Source organism: Paroedura picta, unplaced genomic scaffold (genome assembly GCF_049243985.1).
Source record: "Paroedura picta isolate Pp20150507F unplaced genomic scaffold, Ppicta_v3.0 Ppicta_v3_sca21, whole genome shotgun sequence".
Taxonomy (NCBI): Eukaryota; Metazoa; Chordata; class Lepidosauria; order Squamata; family Gekkonidae; genus Paroedura; species Paroedura picta.
In genome coordinates this window covers 4,311,198-4,333,855 of record NW_027518618.1, presented here as the reverse complement: position 1 = coordinate 4,333,855, position 22,658 = coordinate 4,311,198, and the positions used below count along the sequence as shown (strand labels likewise).

The 22,658-nt window shown below is 54.0% G+C and overlaps 1 protein-coding gene across 2 annotated transcripts in view; it reads right to left on the bottom strand.

Annotated features, from left to right (window-relative positions):
* The window catches only part of EXOC3L2 (exocyst complex component 3 like 2), a 36,111-nt gene extending 14,045 nt beyond the window's left edge, over positions 1–22,066 (bottom strand). The window contains exons 1-4 of one of the 2 annotated variants that reach the window (XM_077318583.1): positions 21,624–22,066; positions 9,327–10,039; positions 2,163–2,808; positions 955–1,072 (exon numbers count right to left, since the gene is read on the bottom strand). In XM_077318583.1, the coding sequence (XP_077174698.1) occupies positions 955–1,072; positions 2,163–2,808; positions 9,327–10,039; positions 21,624–22,051 (1,905 nt within the window). In that variant the 5' untranslated portion in view covers positions 22,052–22,066. Of the gene's footprint in view, positions 1–954; positions 1,073–2,162; positions 2,809–9,326; positions 10,040–16,150; positions 16,252–21,623 lie in introns of those variants that run through there. The other variant, XM_077318584.1, reaches the window with a different exon arrangement.
* Positions 22,067–22,658: the final 592 nt, after the last annotated feature.

The following is a 22,658-nucleotide window of genomic DNA, read 5'->3' as shown; positions in this document are numbered from 1 at the left end:
CTCTCCATATTGGCCTCTAATCCGGACGTGTGCTGCACATCCCCTCTGACCTCACACCTGTCGTATGGTGTGTGCGTAAGGGACCGTCAAGACTCAGCCAAATCATGGTGACCCAGCCTGGGGCTCTCTCCATATTGGCCTCTGTATTGACCTCCCCCACATACAGCAGCTGGGTGACCTTGGGCTACTCATGGTTCTCTTAGTCATGGTTCTTGCAAAGCAGTTCTCTCAGAGCTCTCTCAGCCCCACTAGGTGTCTGCTGTGGGGAAAAGGGTAAGGGGTTCTCCAAGGGAAATGACCTCTGCTGTCATAGAGGGGGGTCTCCAGCCACCCCCTGGAAACGCTCGGCCTGGGTCACCCAGCGTAGGTTGCCAGGAGAAGGGCTGCTCTGGAGGTTAAACTCCTTGGCATTATGCCCCACTGAGATGCCCAGCTTCCCCAGGTTTTGCCCCCAAATCTCCGGGAATTTCTCAGCTTCAAAGTTAGGTTGCCAGTTGGGAAACTGAGGGTTTGGGGATTTGGGAGACCTCAGCAGACTATAATGCCCAAGACTCCACCTTCCAAAACACGCCAGGGAATCTGATTTTTGCCATCCAGTGGTAATGCTGGGGGATCTCCAGGCCCCGTCTGGAGGCTGGCAACCCTGCATCTCTCCTAAGTCCTGACCACTATTCTGACCACTATTTCATTCTGCTACTCTGAAGCAGGGCTCAGTCCTTGAGCATGGGATCCAAGATCCCCTGGGCGCATGCACAGAGTACATCCCCCACCCCCCGTTCTCTGTTTCTGGGGTGTATTTCCCAGAATTCATAGTGGGCAGGTCTGTCAGAGCCAGAGCTTTAGCCATTACGCTCCTTCTTGTTCCTTGCTTCCGATGAGCCACAGATGGAGGAAACCAATTCTTTTTAAAAAAAATTTAATGCAGCCCCCTCCTGCCGCTGCCCTGGGGGTCACCTTGACGGCTGCCATGCAGTCCTCTTCCAGGCTGAACTGGGTCTCGGGGGACAGCAGCGGGCCCAGCTCCGGGACCTTCTTGACCAGGGGGGCAATCTCACTTCGGCCCAGCACCTCTCTGCGTGGAAGACAGAGACCGTTAGAGAAGGGGTCCCCAGCATGGCGACTGTGCGGGGAAAGCGGTCACCTCTTCTGCTGCCTGTCAAGGGTTGCCAGAAAGTGGGCAGAGACAGGTGAAGCTGTTGCCCAGCAAAGCTTCTGATTGGCCACTGGAGTTTTGATTGACTGCAATTTTTTAAACATTGATTTGGTAGCAGCTTGCTCCCTGTGTGACTGGAGGTAACCCGCAGCAGCCATTTTGGGGCTGACTCCACCTCCAGTAGCAGCCATTTTGGGGCTGGCCTTGCCTCCTGCAGCAGCCATTTTGGGGATCCACCCACCACGGTGCAACAGAATCCCAAAGGTCCCCACAGATGTTAAAAGGTCGGGGATGCCCGAGTTAGTTTCTCACAGGGCCCTGTAGCAAGGGGCGCCAGCCAAGCCACACCACTCCTGAGGCACAAAATGTTCCAGTTATCATTATGTGAGGGTTGTTCTCCCCCCCCCCGACACCCCCAAATTGACCAAGACTCCTGCCACCAACTGAGAAGCCCACGGCCTCCCTTGGCCACACCCTTGCCCAGAGACTTCACATAGGCTGGGGTTGCCATTTCCAGGAAGGGAAATCCCTGGAGATTTTGGGGACGGAGCCAGGAATGGGCGGATGTGGGGTGGGGAGTGACTTCAGTGGAGTACATGGCTATGGAGTCCACCCTCCCAAGTAGCTGCCTCCTGTCACCTGGAGATGAACTGGAGCTTGAGGCCCTATGCGGGGACTGGCATCCCAAGCTCTGTAATCTGGCCAGGAGCTGTATTGCCAGGAAATCGCCATGCCCAACATCCAGGTGGGGCTTGGAGATCTGGAATTCCATCCGATCTTTCAGCCACAGAGATCAGTTCCCCTGGAGAAAACTGCAGCTTTGAAGGGGGTCCTCTGTGGCCTCCTACCCCACCAGATTCCTCCCCCCCCCAACCTCCAGGGAAAGCCCTCGTCCCCCTTGGAGGTTGGCACCGTGGGCCGGCCGGGGCTCATTGGGCATCTCCCGGGGTGTGAAGCTCAGTTCCCAAGCCTGCAGGGCCAGGGGAAAGCAGCCGTCCCCTCCCCTCACCTTTGGTAGATGTTGCTGTTCCAGTCCAAGATGAAGTACCGGTCGGAGATGGTCATGCTCCTCTGGACCACGTCGGTCAAGCGCTGCGCCAGCCCCTGATGGTAGCTGCACACGTAGACGCGGAACGCCTCATACTCCTTCGGGTAAGCATGCAGCAGGTGGAACCTCACGGCACACAGGTCCTCCCAAGCACACTTGGCCAGCCTGTCCATCAGCGTGGGAATGGGGCCGGGGCGTCCCTCTGCACACTGGCTCAGCCTCTGGCCCACCAGCTGCCTCACCGCCTCCACCCACTGCTCCTTCAGGCACCGGGGCCGGGCCCCAGAGCCCTCCTCCGCCACTCCCCCCCTGGCCTCCAGCCACCGGCGGTCCGTCTCCTCCTCCTGCTGGATCACTCGAACCATGAGCTCCAGCTTCGGGTGTGTGCTCTTGGCTGCCAGCGCCTCCGCCAGGACCGCCCAGAGCTCCCTCAGCAGGGCTTCGTAGAGGAGCGTCACGTCCTTGGCCTTCCGGCTCCCGTCCTTCCACGTCTCGCCGTTCTCTGGGCTCTGCTGGCCGTCCTGCTCGCACTCGGCTTCCAGCTCAATCATGTGTTCGTCTGCGGTCAAGAGATCCCTCTGGTGGATCAGGTTCAGGATCTCCAGCACTGGGAGGGAGCAAGAAGGAGAAGATGCCCCATGAATGAGTCAGCTGTGGGAAACCTCTCTACCCAGCAAGGTCGGCTTCAGCCAGGACCGTTCAGGGCAGGTGGCGGCAGCAGACCAGAGGCTGAAGGACAGAACGGCCCGCTTTGAACTCCACCCTGGAGAGGGGCCCTGGCTCAGGGGCAGAGCCTCTGCTTGGCAGGCAGGAGGTCCCAGGTTCAATCCCCGGCAGCATCTCTACTTTGAAAGGACCAGGCAGGAGGGGGTGGGAAAGACCTCCGCCTGAGAATGTGTGAAAAGGATCTAGGAGTCTTAGTAGACCACACATTGAACATGAGTCAACAGTGTGACTCGGTAGCTAAAATGGCAAATGGGATTTTGGACTGTATCAAACCGAGTATTGTGTCCAGATCACAGGAGGTGGTGGTACTGCTTTACTCTGCTCTGGTTTGGCCTCACTTGGAGTCCTATGTTCAGTTTTGGGCACCCCAATTGAAGAGGGATGTAGACAAACTGGAGCATGTCCCGAGGAGGGCAACAAAGATGGTGAGGGGTTTGGAGACCAAGACGTATGCAAAAAGGTTGGGGGAGCTTGGTCTGTTTAGCTTGGAGAGGAGACGACTGAGAGGGGATCTGATCACCATCTTCAAGTATTTAAAAGGGTGCCATATGGAAGATGGAGCAGAATTGTTCTCTCTTGCCCCAGAGGGACAGACCAGAACCAATGGGATGAAATTAATTCAAAAGAAATTCCGTCTAGTGAAGATGGTGCTGTGCTAGCCCGTTCCGTGACGAGCTCTTGAGCCAAGCAGAGGGCCAGGAGCAGATGTACCCGGCAGACCTGAGCGGGATGTGCAAAACTCGCTCTCTGGTTGCCCCAGGAACCGGGAACGGCATCTTGAGGGTCCCTCAGATCTGCGGAGATTGCGTTCTCGGGATCTCCACCACCTGTGCTCGGGACCATGATGGGGTCCTTCTCGTAAATAATTTTCTAAGTTTGAAGCGACCAGCTGCATAAAATCCTGCATTCTTCTGCAGACTGACAAGAGCCAAAGTCTGATAAAATCAACGCAAAGACTGTAAGTTCTCTCTTTGCTTTCCTATTCTTTAAAGCCAGGCACCAGCCCCCCTCCTTCCCCCCTAACCAATTTACAAGGGAATCCTTTCTTTGGATGGGAGGCAAGCCAGCTAAATATACTCGTTAAAACAAACAAAAGAAAGAGTTTAAACATTTTTTAAAGAGAGCTCAGCGGGGGGGGGGGGGGGATGCTGACTTAGTACGGAGATTGACAAGCTGATAATTTCTGATTGCCCAAACTCTTGGGAGACCTCCTGCCTGTAATCTGTGACTGTTTAGAGCTATGGAAAAACTAACTAAGGCACAGTTCTTTCGCTTGTTATGCGAAGGTAACTCAGAGATACTGAAAGTAGTCAAAAAGGTTGAAAAGGAAATCCAAGACACCAAGAAAGAGCTCTCAGACAGAATCAAAAAAATATTGAAAAAAATAGCTGATGAAAACACAACTCAGCTGGCAACACACCAAATGAGAATCCAATGTCTGGAAGTTAATCAACAGGAGTGGGAGAGAGTGGCAGAAGATAAATCCGAAGCCCTGGAAGTAGAATCTAAAGCTAGGGGTGTCTTGGAAGAATTTTGGAAAACAGACCTAAGGAAGGAAATCACCAAAAGCCTGGAAGACTACTTAGAGGAGGAAGAGATTCGGATTGACAAAATATACAGAGTCTATTCAAAGGCGACTGCACGCAAGAAGCAATCAAGAGACATCTTTGTGAGCCCTGACAGCAAGGCTGCAAGAAATACTCTACCCAAAAAGCTTCAGGCGACGCCACTGAGCTCGGTGCATCAAGAAGCACAAAGACTTCAAGACCTGCCAGCAGATACATCATGGAGAAGAGCACAATTCCATCTTTTCCACCTGAAGAATGTGACTAACAGTGGAGCAATTACCTGGTCTCTCTTAGGAAAGACAGCAGCAACTTTTAGGTTAGGGCCAACATACGATGGGAACTGACAATATATTATTTGGGATAATAATAGCTTATATTCTTATATGTATCAACAATTATTTTGCTAAGAAAGACAACAGTAACTTTTAGGTTAGGACTAATATGCGATGGGAACTGAATATGTTTTTTTTAAGATAATAACAGACTATACTCTTACATGTATCAACAATTATTTTGCCAGCTGGTTGTTTCTTTTTCTTTTCATCTTTCTGTAAGCGCTTTATATAGAATAAAAAAAAATAAAAAAAAATTTTAAAGAAATTTTTAATTTTTAATTTCCAAATTTTAATTTCCATCTTTGGAAATTTTTAAACAGAGGCTAGATAGCCATCTGACAGAGAGGCTGATTCTGTGAAGGTTCAAGGGGGTGGCAAGTTACAGTGGATGAGCGATTGGGATGTGAGTGTCCTGCGTAGTGCAGGGGGTTGGACTAGATGACCCATGAGGTCCCTTCCAACTCTATGATTCTAGACCCTGGAAAGCCATAGGCAGGGGCCATGGCTCAGTGGCAGACTCTCTGTTCGGCATGCAGGAGGTCCCAGGTTCAATCCCCGGCATCTCCAGTTGAGAGGACCAGGCAGGAGGGGATGGGGAAGACCTCTCTGACCTCTTCCCTGCCCCAACGCAGCTGACCAGCCTTCACCTTTTTCTCCCCATGCCTGTCCCTTGGCTTTGCCCCTGAGCTGTAATTCTGAGGGGACTTGCGCTTTGGAGAAACAGCTTCTGGCCCTCCCTTACAACGTGGGCCCAGATTCTGATCTCCCCTGACCCCCATCATCTGGCAATGGCCACAACACCACAGCTGGCCTGAACCCCACCCCCCTGGAGGGGCTAGAGCACAACACTCATGCAGGCAGTTTAGGGTTGCCATCCTCCAGGTGGGGCAAGGAGATCTCCCATCATCCAGTGAATCAGATGGGCAGTAGGTTCAGAATGGACAGCAGAGGGATATTTTACTACACATGATTAATCTCCAGATGACAGAGATCAATTCCCTGCTTGGCTGGGTGGACTCATTGTGCCCCCCCAGTGCTGCCTCCAGTCTCTGGGGCTTTCTCCGTCTGGAGTCAGCAATCCTGGGCAGAGATTCCAAAAAATCCCCGTTTCTACAGGGCCTTCCAGGCATCCTGCCCTTCCCCAGCTCAGCTTCCCTCCCTCCTTCCCTACTTGCACCAGGGGTCAGGCTCGGGTGAAAAGCCCCAAACTGCGGGGGTCCTCTTGGGATAATGGTGTGGTGAGAGAAACACTGCCGGGGCCTTCCTGGAATGTGACCCCCAGAAACATCTGCTGAGAGGACGGAGACACCCCAGGGACCGGCAGGCCAAAGGGCCAGTCCCTGCCCACGGCAGAAGGGGAATTCCAGCCGAGAGAAGGACACAGTCGCCCACGGGGGGGGGGGGATCATGAAGCCTGATCAGCACCGGGAAGCAGGAGCTAAGGGGGGCCCTTGGGAGGCCCCAGGCTCTTCATCTAGGTGAGGGGGTGGAGGGACTACTCATCAAGTTTGCAGATGACACCAAATTGGGAGGACTGGCAAATACTCCGGAAGATAGAGACAGAGTTCAACGAGATCTGAACACAATGGGAAAATGGGCCAATGAGAACAAGATGCAATTTAATAAAGGTAAGTGTAAAGTTCTGCATCTGGGTCAGAAAAATGAAAAGCATGCCTACTGGATGGGGGATACGCTTCTAGGTAGCACTGTGTGTGAACGAGACCTTGGGGTACTTGTGGATTGTAAACTAAACATGAGCAGGCAGTGTGATGCAGCGGTAAAAAAGGCAAATGCCATTTTGGGCTGTATCAACAGGGGCATCACATCAAAATCACAAGATGTCATAGTCCCATTGTATACGGCACTGGTCAGACCACACCTGGAGTGCTGTGTGCAGTTCTGGAGGCCTCACTTCAAGAAGGGCGTAGATAAAATTGAAAGGGTACAGAGGAGAGCGACGAAGATGATCTGGGGCCAAGGGACCAAGCCCTATGAAGATAGGTTGAGGGACTTGGGAATGTTCAGCCTGGAGAAAAGGAGGTTGAGAGGGGACATGATAGCCCTCTTTAAGTATTTGAAAGGTTGTCACTTGGAGGAGGGCAGGATGCTGTTTCTGCTGGCTGCAGAGGAGAGGACACGCAGTAATGGATTTAAACTTCAAGTACAACGATATAGGCTAGATATCAGGAGAATTTTTCCCTAAGACGCCTCGCCCAGCGGCAGGGCTGCAGGGTCCCCCGGAGGCCGACCCGTCTCTTCCTCTCCCTTCCTGGCCGGCCCTTTCCCACCCCGCTCTGCACAGGGTCCCAGGGGCCCTTGTTGCTGGTGCCAAGGTGAGCCGGCCGTCCCTGACAAAGTGTTCTGGGGACGGGAAAAGGCCTTTCCTGGCCTGTGACGCTGAGTTGGACGGGGCTCGCCTCTCTCCCAGCCTGCCCCACTCCCACCCGCACGCTTTTCCTTCCCTCGGGGCACATTCCTCTGCAAGGTCAGCAGGGCGGCCTTCTGCAGCCGCTCCAGCCGGGCAATCCGGAGGGGCAATCAGGCTCCTCGAACAATGAGCCGGGGACCAGCCACCCTCATTAGCCTCCCTCCAGGCGGGACCTGAGTAAACAGGCTGGGCCAGCCATCCTGGAGCCCCCCCCCCCCCAGGGAAGAGCCTTGCAGCAGCCCGAAAGAAAGGGCCGGGTCTGTGCCCCCAAGCATGGACGCACCCCAGCGGCTCCCCAAGCCCACGCAGGGGCAACGAAGGGAGCAAGCTACAATTCAGGGGTGCCACCGTCCAGGCAGGACCTGGGGATCCCCCGGAATTACAGCTTCTCTCGAGATGATGGAGATCAGTTCCCCTGGGGGGAAACAGACGCTTTGCAAGGCAGACTCTAGGGCATGGCCCCCCACAGCGGTGAAAGAGCAGCAGTCTCTAATCAATTCCCCACTCCTCCTCCACATGCAGCCAGTCCCAGTTCTCTCAGAGCTGCTCTTGAAGAGCAGTTCTCTCAGAGCTCTCTCCACCCCACCTCACTCCCAGGGTGTCTGTTGTGGGGGGAGAGGAAGGGAAAGGCGTCACTTTGGAACTCCTTTGGGTGGTGAAAAGCAGAGTTCAAAAGGCCATTTCTTCTCCTGTCCTCTCCAGGCTTCACCCCCAGCCTGGATCCGGCAACCCCACCCCCTCCATCCCTGCTGGCAGCTGAGGGGGACCTGGCAACCCCCTAGAGCCCCTCGCTGGTCCCCTTGCAAACGCCAGCCGATGGAGGGGGCAGCCGACCGGAAGAACGTGGTGGCCGGTGGGGAGCACAACCCTGCCTGGGATGGAGGACCCGCTCTCCCTGGCCACAAACAGCTGGGCCCAGCCTGAGCCCAGATCCCCCGTCTCGCCCCGGTCAAGGGGACGCATGATGGCCCCACTCTCTGAGCGACCAGGGCACCAGGCAGGGGAGGCCCAGGGGCCGCCGTGGGACGTCTTGTCTGAGGAGCTGCAGGGCTTTGGGGCAGTTCGGGGGCAGACGACTGGGCTGGGTCCCCGTGCCTGCGAGTTCCCGTTCAAAGAGAGCGGCCTGGAGCTGGAGGTGAAGGGCCAAGTGGCCATGGGACAACCCAGCCAGGCCAGTTCCCTTGGTGCTCATTCCACTGCTCTTGCCAACCTCCAGGGCCTGACTGGAGAACTCCTGGGATCGCAGCAGCTCTCAACGTGGCAGAGGTCAGTTCCCCGGGAGAAAATGGCCGCTTCAAGGGTGGACTGTAGGGCCTTTGACCCCACCCAAGACTCTCCCCTCCCCAAACCTCCAGGCATTTCCCAGCAACCCTGTCCCACCCCCAGGGCAAGGAGGAGCAAGGCCCTTTGTCACCGAGGCTGGTGGGGAGGAAGCGGGTGGTAAATGGGTAGCAGCTGGGTGAGTCAGGCCTAGCGAAAGCAAGCAAAAACCCAGCAGCATCTTAAGGGGGAACAAGGTTCATTCCACCAGGACCTTTAGCTAAGTCTCAGCCAGCGGAAGGAGAAGAGTTGGTTCTTATAGGCCACTTTTCTCTACCCAAAGGAGTCTCAAAGCGGCTTACATTCGCCTTCCCTTTCCTCTCCCCACAACAGATACCCTGTGAGGTGGGTGAGGCTGAGAGAGCCCTGAGATTACTGAAGAAGAAGAAGAGTTGGTTCTTATATGCCGCTTTCCCCTACCCGAAGGAGTCTCAAAGTGGCTTACAGTCGCCTTCCCTTTCCTCTCCCCACCACAGACACCCTGTGAGGGAGGGGAGGCTGAGAGAGCCCTGAGATTACTGAAGAAGAAGCAGAGTTGGCTATTAGTTGGTTCTTGGGGTGAATTCCCGCAGTGGGAATTCTCGGGGGGGGGGGAAGTGATGCAGGAAGGTTCGTGGGTGAGGTCCACGGTGCTGGTGGAGAATGCAGGGGAAGGCATCCCTTGGGCTTCAGCAGGGGTTACCACGGCATCCAGCCTACCTGCCGGGCAGGGGGTGACGGAGAGTTCCCGCCACCGTTCCGGACTCACCTGAGAGAGGCTCCTTGGCCTTGGCTGGCTCGGCTTCCTCGGTGGCCGGCGGCTTCTCCGGCGCCTCGGCCTGGCTCTTCTCCCCCAGCGAAGCCCTGAGCCCCTTCCCGCCCCGCCCCATCTTGAGGAAGGACATGCGCTTGAGGGCGTCTCCCCCGCCGCCATCCTCCTTCTCGGCCAGGCCGCAGTCCAGGCTGCACAAGCTCTCCTTGCGGCGACCGTTTAGGCGCTGCAGGAGGCTGAAGTCCTCGGAGCTCCGCCGCAGCTTCTGCTTCTCCGGGGTGGTCTGCCCCGGGCAGCCCTCCAGCAAGGGGAGCATCATGCGGCCCAGCAGGGACCGCCTCTTGGGCCCTTTTTCGCCCTCCGGGGTCTTGTCCTTGCCCGGACTCCTCTTGCCTTTCCCCAGGAGGAAGGAGGACAGGCCCACCACCTTCCCCAGGGTGGCCCGGCGTCTGTAGCATCCTTCGGGGCTGTGCTCTAAGAGGTTCCTCGGGATGTCACTGCCGTCCTCCGGGGAGGGGCTCCCGCTCTCGGGGGGCACGTCCCCAAGGAAGGAGTCCTTCTCGTTCTCTTCGAGGTCTTCCTCAAAGGGGTTGGTGCCCCTGCTCTCTTGGTCCAAGATGAGGGTCCCGCTTCTGCCCTCTTCCCTGCTGGCCATCTTCAGGCTGCAGGGGTTCTTAAGGACCGGCATGGCAGTGGAGGCTCCCCGAGACCTGGAGGCGGAACAAAAAGGAAGGGTCACATCACCACAGCTCAAGGGAGTGGATGGAGGGGTGCGTGGCCAAGCTGTAAGGCCACACATCTGTGGCTGATAAGGACATCAGGGGAGCCCTGCTGGCTCAGACCAGGGAGGGCCCATCCAGTCCAGCATCCCGTCTCCCGCAGGGGCCAGCCAGTGAAAGGAGGACATGGGATGGAGCAAGTAAACAAAATCTGTGCAGGCTCAATAAACTGGAAGAAACTCCGAATTGGAGAGTACCAATATTCAGCACAATTTTCAACCACACAATATTCAACAAACGGGACCTGGAGAGTTTCCCTTGTGTCAATATATTTCATCAGTGTAGAAATCTGCATCAAAATAAAACAAGATAATGCAGACTCTGAATGAATGGCCTGTCCCGTGAAAATTTTGTATAAGCTTTTCGCTTTAAGAAACGGCACTCTTCCTGCACAGTTTGCATAGGACTGCCTGGTTGCTTTCTATTTAAACTTGTAAATTGGCGTTGTAGTTTGAAGGCCTGAGTAATTCCCACTGCATGTTCCTGGAGAGGAGGCAGAGAGAGCTCGAGCACTTGCAAGTTATCTCTCTTTTTGGCCATTTGTGAGGTTGGTGATCTCTTTGGGGAGGGCTTTAGAGACCTTAGTGACATCTGCATCTTCTCCACTACTTTAGACCAGGGGTAGTCAAACTGTGGCCCTCCAGATGTCCATGGACTACAATTCCCAGGAGCCCCCTGCCAGCGAATGCTGGCAGGGGGCTCCTGGGAATTGTAGTCCATGGACATCTGGAGGGCCGCAGTTTGACTACCCCTGCTTTAGACTTTTGGCGAATCATGTAATATCAGCTTTGGGCTGATCCCGCGTTGAGCAGGGGGTTGGACTAGATGGCCTGTCTGGCCCCTTCCAACTCTAGGATTCTGTGATTCTATTCATTCTCTTGTTTTATTGTGATGCAGGCTGTATTATACACGGATGAAGGATATCGAAACAAGGATAACTCACCGGGAGCGGTTTGTTGAAAATTGTGTTGAACTTTGGTACTCTCCAGTTAGCAGATTCTTTCAGAAAATTGTGATTTCACAGGTGGGTATTGGAGGGAGGGGAGAATGGCAGCTAAATGGTAGCCAGAGGAGTAGAGAAAGGGCCCAGGAAGGCCCATTTATTATTAATTTATGGGTGCAAACTTGTAGGCTGCTTTTCTGACCTCCCAAAGGCCACCATCTGTTCCACTTAATATTTTTTGTAAGGACTTGGAGGAGGAGCTGGTCTCATGGCTTAAGTGCCACTCAACACCCACTCAGGCCAGCTGTCCCGCCCCTGAGTGCCTCCTCCTCCAACCAGCTTGCCTGTCTGCCCAGTGGCCAGCCAATCGCCTTCCATCCCCCACTCCTGACTACCCCCTCCTCCTTCCACTTCCCTCTGAGGCTCGGAGGCTGCAGATCCCTGTCGAGTGAGAGCTGCCCCTGCCAGTGAGTTCCCTAACAGCTGCCTGCAGCCTTTCCAGGTCCTGGAGGGAGGGGAAGGCCATCTGCAGAGTATTTCCACTCCACCCCTTTAATCTAGTGCCCCTTGTATTCCAGAATGCAATCAGCTTTGCCCCTAGTTTAACCGTATATAGACAATAATATCACATGCACCCAACACACACTGAAGAGATCAAGAAGCAGCAATAAACTACATGCAAAGCATTCCAAAACAGCAATGAAAACATTTGTTTCAGGGGGAGTACGGCGGCACTGAGGGAGCCAGATGCAGATGTCTTGATGGTCCCTATTGTATTTGGGGGGGGGGGATGATTTTGAAGGCGTCAGGGCAGAGGTGGCCAAACTGTGGCTCTCTGGATGAGTGTCACGTGCAGGAGGGAAATTGCTGGTCAGAAAGCCAGCCTGATGCAGCGGTTAAGAGCGAAGCTGGGCTTAATTCCCTTGCGTCATCCCCAGTTCTCTCAGAGCTCTCTCAGTTCCTCCTGCCTCATGGGGTGCCTGCTGTGGGGACAGGAATGGAAGGTGATTATCAGCTACTTGGAGTCTCTTTAGGGTACCGGAGAAAAACAGAGTCTGAAGCCCTCACCTGCTTCTAGTCTGGGAGAGTTGCCATTTTTACATTTTCTCCGTAGCCACAGAACTCTGAACTCTCCATCCAGATCAGTATTGAAGCGCAGACTATGTCTGCCAGGGAACACCTGACTCCTGGCATGGGCAACCTGGCCACAGTCTGAGTAGAGCTGGAAGGAAAATTTCAAGGACTTCCAAAATCCCCCCCCCTCCCCGAATCAAGTTAGGAGCTTGAAAGAACCCTTCAGTTGTTCTGAGCTGGTGAATGTTTTGCAGTGAGATGGAGGAAACGTTGGCAGTGATCTTTCTTTCTCCGAAATAACTGAGACCGAAGGTAGTCTTGCAAGTTTATTATTATTGTTGTTGTTGTTATTGTTATTGTCATTGTCATTAAAGGTAAAGGTATTCCCTGTGCAAGCACCGAGTCATGTCTGACCCTTGGGGGGACGCTCTCTAGCATTTTCATGGCAGACTCAATACGGGGTGGTTTGCCAGTGCCTTCCCCAGTCATGACCGTTTACCCCCCAGCAAGCAAGCTGGGTACTCATTTTACCGACCTCGGAAGGATGGAAGGCTGAGTCAACCTTGAGCCGGCTGCTGGGATTGAACTCCCAACCTCATGGGCAGAGAGCTTCAGACTGCATTTCTGCTGCCTTACCACTCTGCGCCTATTATTTAATTTATTGTGGCGGGTTGCAGATGTCCAGTTAAACCCACAATTAAAACCCTATTAAAATGGACCCTATTAAAATACAAAATGCATTAAAACCCTGTTAAAATACAAATACAATAGACCAGTGGCTCTCAACCTTCCTAATGCTGCAACCCTTTAATACAGTTCCTCATGTTGTGGTGACCCCAACCGTAAAATTATGCAAGGGTTCTTTCACAGAAATTAGACCAAAACTGACCAAAGACGTGAAGATCCATGGTTCATGGTTGTATATAAATCCCCCCCCACCAGGGTTTCTCAGTTCAGTTCTGCCTCTTGCCCCACCATGCTGATCTCGCTATTTTCCGCTGCTCCAGACAGACAAACGTTCTCTCTCTCTCTACCCTGCAAGGCTGTTGTGTGGATAGTGCCCCCCCCCGCCAAGCTGCTTGCCCTGCTGCTACTTCTGCGAAAGGGTTGTTCAACCCCCACAGGGGTCCCGACCCCCAGGTTGAGAACCACTGCAATACACCAACAACCCAACAACATGGTGGAGAACCCCCCTCCCCCCCATTCCCAACCCCTACCCCTATCTCTAGAGGGACGAGGCAGGAGAGATGAAGTAATCAAGTTGCAGCTTAACACCAGAGGGGGGGGCATCGATCTTCCCAACGTTGGTGGGAAATACCTGGACCCTTCTCCCTCCTTTGCCATGGATCGGCTTCTCCTCCATGAGAATGTCAGCCCCCTGCAAAGCTGTTTATTCTTGGGGCCCTGGAGGAATTCCCCATCTATTCATTTTCCGTGTTATGAAGTATTTCTTTTTGTCCAGCCTGAACCTTCTGCCCATCAACTAAATCAGATGCCCTCAACTTCTAGTCTTTGGGGGAGAAAGAGTAAAAGTTCTCCCTCCGTTCCCTCTCGGAAAAGTGGGGCAGATGTCTGGAATGGGTAAATATTTGATAAATAAGCGATTCACATAGTCTGAAGATCCATTATAATGCTAGGAGATCTCCAGCTGTGAGCTGAAAGTTGGCATCCTTAGAATCATAGAATAGGAAGGGACCTCCAGGGTCATCTAGACCAACCCCCTGCAGAATGCAGGACACTCACAACTTGCCTCATGGAAGAATCCAGGAGTCCTCCAATTCACCCTCACCTCACCAGCTGCCCCACATCTCCCCCAAGGGCCTGACCTGACTCAAGAATCTCTCAGAGGTTGGGCTGAGAGCCTAGAAGAGGGCATTCTTCCTCAAGGGAACATGAGCCAGATGACTGAAGATAAAGATAACTGCAGATAAACTAACTAAAGAAGAAAAGCTGGGGTTTTTTATTTTTTTACTACCTGAAAGAATTTCAAAGTGATTAGCAAAGACTTTTCCCTCTTCTCCCCACAACTGAGAGAGCTGAAAGAACTGTGACTAGCTGGCTGCATGTGTTGGAGAACTGGGGAATCAAACTCAGTTCTCTAGATTAGAGTCTGCCCCTCTAAAACTTCAAGACCCCTTGCTGACTCTCGGGAAGAAGAGCTATTTATCTGCACCCAGCCTTCTGCTACCTGAAGGAGGCCCAAAACAGCTCACAATCACCTTCCCTTCCGCTTCGTCAGGGAGATGGGGCTGAGAGAGCTCTGAGAGAACAGCTCTGTGAGAACAGCTCTCAGAGAACCATGACTGTGTTTCATAATCACATCATCTTGGATTTCACCCCACCCCCCCAATAACTACAGGCCGTCCTGCTGCCTGAAGCCATTACTAGCTCCTCCGTTTACTCATCATGACAAATGGTTTTCCCATCCTGGGAGCGGCTGGGGAAGGCCAAGCTACACCAAGCTGCTCCAGCCATCTGCGTCTATCCAGGAGGCCACCAGTCGCTTGTGGACTCCCTCCCATGTGCAGCTTCTCACTCTGGGATGTGGGGTCAGATGCCAGGCTGTGCCTCTCACGCAGCACGCTGCTTCCTTGGCACCCTGAAAATGACTGTCGCCCGTCTTGTCACCCTTATGTTCTTAGCACATGAAGGGGACAGTCATTCAAGAGGGAAGCCGTGCCAAGAGGGCATCTCCAGGGCGCTTCTGGGATCCCAGCATTCGGAGGGAGGCTTCCTCTGGACAAGAGCATCCTGCCCATGCGCCAGGGATGCCAGCTTCCAGGTGGGACCTGGGGCCCTCCCAGGATCCCAGCTCATCTCCAGAGGACAGAAACCGGGTCCTCTGAAGAAAAGGGCTGCATGGCACCCCACTGAAGAGGCTAAGAGAGGCAGCATCTAATCTGGTGACTCAGGTTTGAATCCTGCTCCTTCACATGCAACCAGCTGGGTGACCTTGGGCCAGTCACAGTCTAGCTGTCCTCACAGATCAGTTATCTCAGATCTCTCTTGGCCTCACCCCCCTCACAGGGTGTCTTTGGTGGGGAGAGGAAGGGAAGACGATTGTAAGCCGCTTTGAGACTCCTTCGGGTAGGGAAAAGTGGCATATAAGAACCAACTTTTCTTCTTCAGTAATATCAGGGCTCTCTCAGCCTCACCTCCCTCACAGGGTGTCTGTTGTGGGGAGAGGAAAGGGAAGGTGACTGGAAGCCATTTTGAGCCTCCTTCGGAAAAGCGGAATATATGAACCAACTCTTTTTCCTGTCCTCCCAAGGCACCATCTCCAAATCTCCAGGACTTTCCCAACCTGGAGTTGGCAACCCTGCCCCCATCCCCCACCAGTGGCCAGGAGAAAACAGAAGACCCTGCCAACACAAGATGCCCGGCCCCTCCTCTCCCCATTGTGGGTTTCAGGAAGGGGCAAGGAAGGGCAGGACCCCCTCTTCTTACAGGCTCCACAAGGGAGGGAGGAAGGAAGGAAGGAAGGGAGGGAGGGAGGGAGGGAGGAAGGAAGGAAGGAAGGAAGGAAGGAAGGAAGGAAGGAAGGAAGGAAGGAAGGAAGGAAGGAAGGAAGGAAGGAAGGAAGGAAGGAAGGAAGGAAATGAACTCATGCTGCCAAGGCATGCCTAGGTGACCAAACGACAGCTGTGCCCAGGTTTTCTTGAGGTTTCTGTGCCCCACAGCTGGGGGTGAACTAGAGATGGGGCTGGTCAGAAGAGCTTTGGCTGAAGTTGCCTGAAGCGGGGGAGGAGGGCAGGCAGTGACCAAGCTGGGCCCGGAGATTGTGTCCTTTGGGCACCCTCGGACAGGCAAGTCTCTCTTTCAATCCCTTTCCAGACAAGGGGGAAACCAAGCCACCGAGCAAAACTGAGCTGGCAGCAACGGGGGGGGGGGGGAGCCGGGCACAAATGGGCTTTCCCTGGCCCTTCCGTGGCTCCCCCAAACCACTGGAGGGAGAGAACGCCTGACCTCTGCCCCCCTTTGCAAGAGACAAGGCCTGGGGATCTGCCCTGTGGATTAGCCCTTACCTTCCCAGCCATGGTGTCTCCGAGAGGGCTGCTCTCTTGGCTTCCCACAGCGGAGCCCTTCCGTCTGTCCCCTCCCGAGGACAGTCTACCTGCTGGCTTGGCCCCTCCCTCTCCCACGTGACAGGAATTTTTGGAACCTGCTCGCCTGTGGGCTGGGAAGAGAGACACACGAGGGGGGAGGGAGGGAGGGAGGGCGCTGCAGTGCAGGAAACCCACAGGGTCCCATCCACTCCCCTGAGCCCGAATTCTGGAGCTGAGGCTTGAAAAGAGGAGGCCTGGTTTGGCCCACCCGGGAGGGACTGTGTGTTTCTGCCACCGATAAGGGCAGAGCCAACCATGCTGGGGAAACCAGACTGCTGCTGCAGGACGTTTAACTCTTTCCTGCCTCTCGGTCCCCATCCTATGCTGGGCACATCTCAAGGTTCACCCCGGGAGTCAAGCGGAGCCAAAAGAGCGGCTTGCACTGCATGAATGAGAGAATGAGCTGGACTCCGTTCCAGAGAAGAGCGGGGTCCCTCTTTGGGAGGGCAGGTCGAGGCCGCAGTCGCCCCGGTGTGGAAGGAAACTGCCTCCTCCTTTCTTGGCTCTCTTTCCGGATCGGCTTGGCATGGGGAAAAGAGAACACCAACGTCCAAGGGCTCCCCTTCCAAAGGTTCCAAAGCAAATCTCCAGATGCCGTGCCTGGTCCCCCTGGAGAAAAGGGACCCCTTGGAAGGCTGTCCTCTGGGGCATTACTCCCCACAGAAGCCCCTGTCCTCCCCCTGGCTCCACCCCCAATCTCCAGGGCTTTCCCAACCTGGATATGGCAACCCAACCTCCCTGTTCCCTGCCCCAAAATGCATGACTTTACCCTGCTGAGAACATTCGCTTGGGCCAAACATTCGGCCCAAACATTCGGCCTAAACATTCGGCCCCTGAAAGGTCTTTTCAATTCCCCTTCCTTTTTACCATCCAGTGCAATGGCAAATTCTGGAGAAGCCAGTTTGCCCACCGTTTCATGGTATCTGGGTTGATGCTCAATTTGGTGTCGTGGTTAAACGTGGCGGCTTCTAATCTGGCCAGCTGAGTCTCTAAATTGTTCACTCAAAGATCTTCACAGGCCAACAGGAGTCCTGCAAGAGAGGGCTAGATCGTCCGCATAAACGAGCAGTGAGATGGGTTTGCGGCTGATTTTTTACGGATGATAGTTTTGGTTTTTAAGATAGCTGACCATGTTGCTGATGTAGGAATTTAAAAAGGAGGCGGGGCTAGGGCACAGCCTTATTTGACTCCTTTCTCTGTTAAGTTTGAAAGATGACTTGGTGTGATGCTTAAGCCGTAGCTGATGTGGTGGAGTGGTTAGGAGTGCGGACTTGTAACCTGGCGAGCCGCGTTTGATTCCCCGCTCCTCCACCCGCAGCCAGCTGGGCGACCTTGGGTTCGCCACAACACTAATAAAGCTGTTTTGACCGAGCAGTGATATCAGGGCCCACCTCACAGGGGGTCTGTTGTGGGGAGAGGAAAGGGAAGGCGACTGTAAGCCACTTTGAGACTCCCTTCAGGTAGAGAAAAGCGGCATCTAAGAACCAACTTTTCTTCTTCTTCAGTAATATCAGGGCTCTCTCAGACTCACCCACCTCACAGGGGGTCTGTTGTGGGGAGAGGAAAGGGAAGGCGACTGGAAGCCGCTTTGAGCCTCCTTCGGGTAGAGAAAAGTGGCATATAAGAACCAACTCTTCTTCTTCCTCTTCAGTAATCTCAGGGCTCTCTCAGCCTCACCCACCTCACAGGGCGTCTATTGTAGGGAGAGGAAAGGGAAGGCGACTGTAAGCCGCTTTGAGCCTCCTTTGGGTAGAGAAAAGTGGATTATAAAAATCAACTGTTCTTGAGGACTGCATTTAACTCTCACAGCTCTATTTGCAGATAGCGCTTTTAGAAGAAAAATTTAACTATCAATAGATGTCCTTTTGAGTTAGGCCATAGAATGTCTCTTGAGATAGAATCGAAGGCAGATTTAAGGTCAATAAAAGAGATCATACAGTGATCCAATGTGGAGGACCCCCTCCCTAAGGCCCCCGCTCTAGCCGATCTCCACAGTTCTGACCTAAGTGCCTGGCATACAGCTTAATTATCGGTCTGTAGTTTCGGGGTCTTTTCTGTTGCCCTCTATGAATATTGGCCCACTACGTCTACCTCCCACCCCTTTGGAAGTCTGCCTGTTCCGTCAATAAAGTGAACCATTTGGTCAATACAGAAGCCCCTATTTGGTATTCCTCTTGAATAGATCAGGAGGGGCTAAACCCGAGGCCTTCCTGGTCTTCAAAGTTCCTATCAAGTTCCCAACCCCTGAAGGATCAGCTTGTGGCCACTCCGGCAAGTTGGCCATATCTTCAGTATCAGATTTAATTCTGATGAGGAATAGAACATCTTGTAGTGAGTTTCTGATATTTCAGATGTGAGCGTTGAAAATGGACAAGGGCTTTTCAGGGCAGACTCTAGCCAACCTCCACAACTGGGTTTCATTCCCCAATCCTTGGGCCAGCCACAGTCCTGTTAGAGCTGTTCTCACAGAACAGTTCTCTCAGAGCTCTTTCAGCCCCACCTGCCTTACAGGGTGTCTGATGTGGGGAGAAGAAGGCAATTGTAAGCCCCTTTGAGACTCCTTCAGGTAGTGAAAAGTGGGGTATAAAAACCAGCTCTTCTTTCTAAGGAAGGGTGTTAAGAGCTTTAGGGGGGCTTTCCCCCTGCTGTAGACCAAGGCAGCTAAATTCAGAGAGTAGCTTTGTTGGTCTGCAGTAAAACAGATCAGTTTGAGTCCAGAAAACAGAAAGATTTTGGGGGATCTAAACTTTTGAGAATCAAAGCTTCCTCTGCCAGATCCCCAGCTACCTCTCCTCAGTATCTAGTGGGTGCAATCCTATGTACAACAGCCCTGTAAGGCGGGCCAGTATTCCCATCCCCAGAATTCACCTAAACTGTTTGTGAATCTTGGTATTTTACAGTTCTGGAACGGCTCTTTCGGAAAGATTACCGATGATCCAGGACAGCGGGGGAGGGGGGTTCCCCTGCCAGATCTCTCCTATCGAAAACGAAGTCATTTGCATCCCTGCTGTTTTAAGGACAGTATTTTGCTCTTGTGTTTGGCAATTGCTGTTGGTGTAAGACTTATGCAGGCTAGGATCCAATTCAAGGGTGGCTCTACCGCAAAGGTGCTTTTAGGACTATGTGGAATGCACACCCCAAAGATTTGGCTCATTAGGCGGGCCTCGAGTGACCTGGAGGACTCTGACCCCTGGGAGCAGCCCCTCCGGCATCTCTCTCTCTCTCTCTAACACAATTGTGGGTCTCCGGAGAATGCGGGAGATGAGGAAATTACACACCAGGATGGGGAGGCAGGAAACAGCCCTCTCTCCTCCGTGAGTGAGTGTGGTGTGGAGATGCCATGTTCTAAAAGCGGCACAGGAAGGGATGGTTTGACTGCACAAGACTCAGCTCTCACTCTGGTCTGGTGGCAAAGGACCGTCTAAGTTCCCAAAAAGAAACACACAATCATAGGGTTGGAGGGGACCACCAGGGTCATCTAGTCCAACCCCCTGCACTATACAGGAACTCACAACTACCTGCCCATCCACAGGGACCCCAATTTCATGTCCAAGTGATCCTCCCTCCAAAAATCTCCAGAATCCGTCCTGGGCGGGAGGGAATTAAAATACCATCCTGCAGTGGTGATCAGCAATTCCCTGGGTATGCAAGGAAGGGCCACAAGAGACAAACCCTGGCACACCCCTTCCTGCCCACCCACTCCCCATCTGCCTTAGTTCGTAAAATCAGCATTTCTGGCAGATCTCTCTAGCCTCTGCTTAAAAACTTCCAAAGGAGAACTCACCACCTCCCGAGGAAGCCTGTTGCCCTGAGGAACTGCTCTCACTGTCAGGAACTCCTTCTGGAAATTTAACTAAAAGTTCTTTTGAATTAATTTCAACCCATTGGCTCTGATCTGACCCTCTGGGGCAACAGAAAACAACTCTGCTCCATCTTCTCTAGGACAGCCCCTCAAGTATTTGAAGATGGTTATCCTATCCCCTCTTAGTCGTCTTTTCTCCAGGCTAAACAGACCAGGCTCCCTCAGCCTTTCCTCATTCAGCTGGGTCTCCAAACCCCCCCCCCCCATCTTCGTAGCCTCCTCTGGACGTGCTCCAGTTTCTCTATATCTTTCTTCAATTGTGGTGCCCAAAACTGAACCCAGGACTCCAAGTGAGGTCTATCCAGAGCTGAGTAGAGCGGTAACATCACCTTGCGTGATCTGGACCAGATACTTCTCTTAATACAGCCCAAAATCCTGTTTGCCTTTTCAGCCACTGAGTCACTCTGCTGACTCATGTTCAGTGTCTGCTCCACTAAGACCCCCTGACCCTTTTCACACGTGCTTCTGCCAAGACAAGGCTCACCCGTCCGATAGGGAAGCATAAGATCGTTCCTACCTAAATGCAGAACTTAACATTTATCACTAATGAAATTCATAGTATTCATTTTAGCCCAGTTTTCTAGCCTATCAAGGTCATCCTGTATCCTGATTCTGTCTTCTGGTGTGTTTAGTGTCACCTGCACATTTAATAAGCACCCCCTCTATTCCTTTATCCAAATAATTTATGAATATGTTGAACAACACAGGGCACGGGTCAGATCTCTGGGGGCCCCCACTCCTCACTCCTAAGAGGATGACGAACCATTTACATGAGGACTCGAAGTATGAACGCATCACTTTCATCCCACAACCTTGGAGCTGAGGAAATGTGTGTTCCCACAAAGGCTCACACCTTGAAGAACATTTGGTTGATCTTAAGAGTGCCCCGGGACTAATCCTATGTGCAGGGCAGCACTCAGAGTGGGGGGAGGGTCCCCGCAGGGGAGGGGGTTGCAGCCCACAGGCTAGCAGGGGGAGGTGAGAGTTCAGGGGTCATGGGCTGGAGCTGGGCAAAGAATGGGAGTGGGGGAAACGGAGGGGAGGAAGAGGACCCGGACAAAGCCACATGGGAGACCCCCTTGCAAAGGTTGGAATGACCCCGTCAAGGAAGGCGAGGGAGGGGAGGGGAGGGGGAGGGAGGCAGGAATTCACAGGGCTCTGTGCTCGGAAGCAAAAGGGAGAAAAACTCCCTCCACTGTCCAGGGCTTACGCCCCCAAAATCTTGTTGGTCTCCACTCTTGTTGGCCCCGAACTCGAACCCAGCTCTTCAGCTGCAGGCCAACCTAGCCAGCCCCCAAGGCACTTGACTCCGCACAGTGGGGAGCGTGGGGCCAGCCTCGCCTGCCAGAGAGCCCTGGGGGGGGGGGTGGACCCCAAGCCCGCAAGGAGAACCCCTGGCCCAGCCAGAAGCCAGCAGGGGCTGGAAGACCCCCCGGGTGTGGTTCCAGGGGAGGCTTTGGGGGCCCCCCGTGGGCTGGGACTGCCTTGCGGGGAAGACCCGGGAGGGCGGGAGGGTCGCGGGGCACCTACCTGGGGATGCTCCCGAAGGCCGCCGGAGTCCTGCCTCCTCCTCCTCCTCCTCCTCGCGCGCGGCCTCTCCGGCTCTGGCTGGCCGCTTCTCCGGCCCTTGAGAGGCAGGCGTGGGGGGGGGGGAGGATCCTGCCCAGGAAGCCCCTCCCCCGGGGAGGCGGCCGGGGGAGGTCAGGCCGGGGAATTCCTGGAGAGCTGCGGAGGGAGGGTGGCCAGGGGGAGGGCGCGGGCTGCCAGGTCCAGGGCGGGAACTCCTGGGGACTTGGGGAGGGGGCGGGAGCGCGACAGACACCTCGATGCCTAACAGACCGCCCTCCCGCCCTCCCTCGGCGCCATTCATTCCCGGGGAAATGACCTGGGTCATCGGGAGGGGGGGTGAGTAAGCTGTATTTCCGGGGGATCCCCCGGTCCCACCTGGAGGCTGGCATCTCTCGCGCCTGCAGAGGGCGGGGTTTGGAAAGGGACCTCCCGGGGGACAGGCGCCCCTGGTCAGACCAGCTGTGCATTCCAGAGACCTCCATGCTGTGCCTCGCCCCGGGAGCTTGGCACCTGAGGGACTAGACGCGAAAGAAAGAAAGAAAGAAAGAAAGAAAGAAAGAAAGAAAGAAAGAAAGAAAGAAAGAAAGAAAGAAAGAAAGAAAGAAAGAAAGAAAGAAAGAGAACTGGTCGCATGAGGACAGGGGCAAAGTTCCCGCAGCTTTCGCGTGCGTGCAATGGTCACCCACTGCACAGCTGTCCAGGCTACTTCTCCGGCCCCTGCTTGGGGCGCCCCAGCGAGACCGGCGGCGTCTCTTCTCGGGCCTCTGGGGGATAACACCATTCAACCCCCCTTCTTCTTGTTGTCAGTCGTGTGGGACTCTTGACGATCCCCTGGCACAGCTGGAATTCCAGGCCCCACCTGGAGGCTTGCATCCCCTGGTTTCTGGAAATGATTAAAAAATAACATTCCAGGCAAAAACAAATACATTTTAATTTGAAGTCAAATGGAGTACAGTCTTCTCTCTTATGTATCAAACTTGTTTAAAGCACTCCACA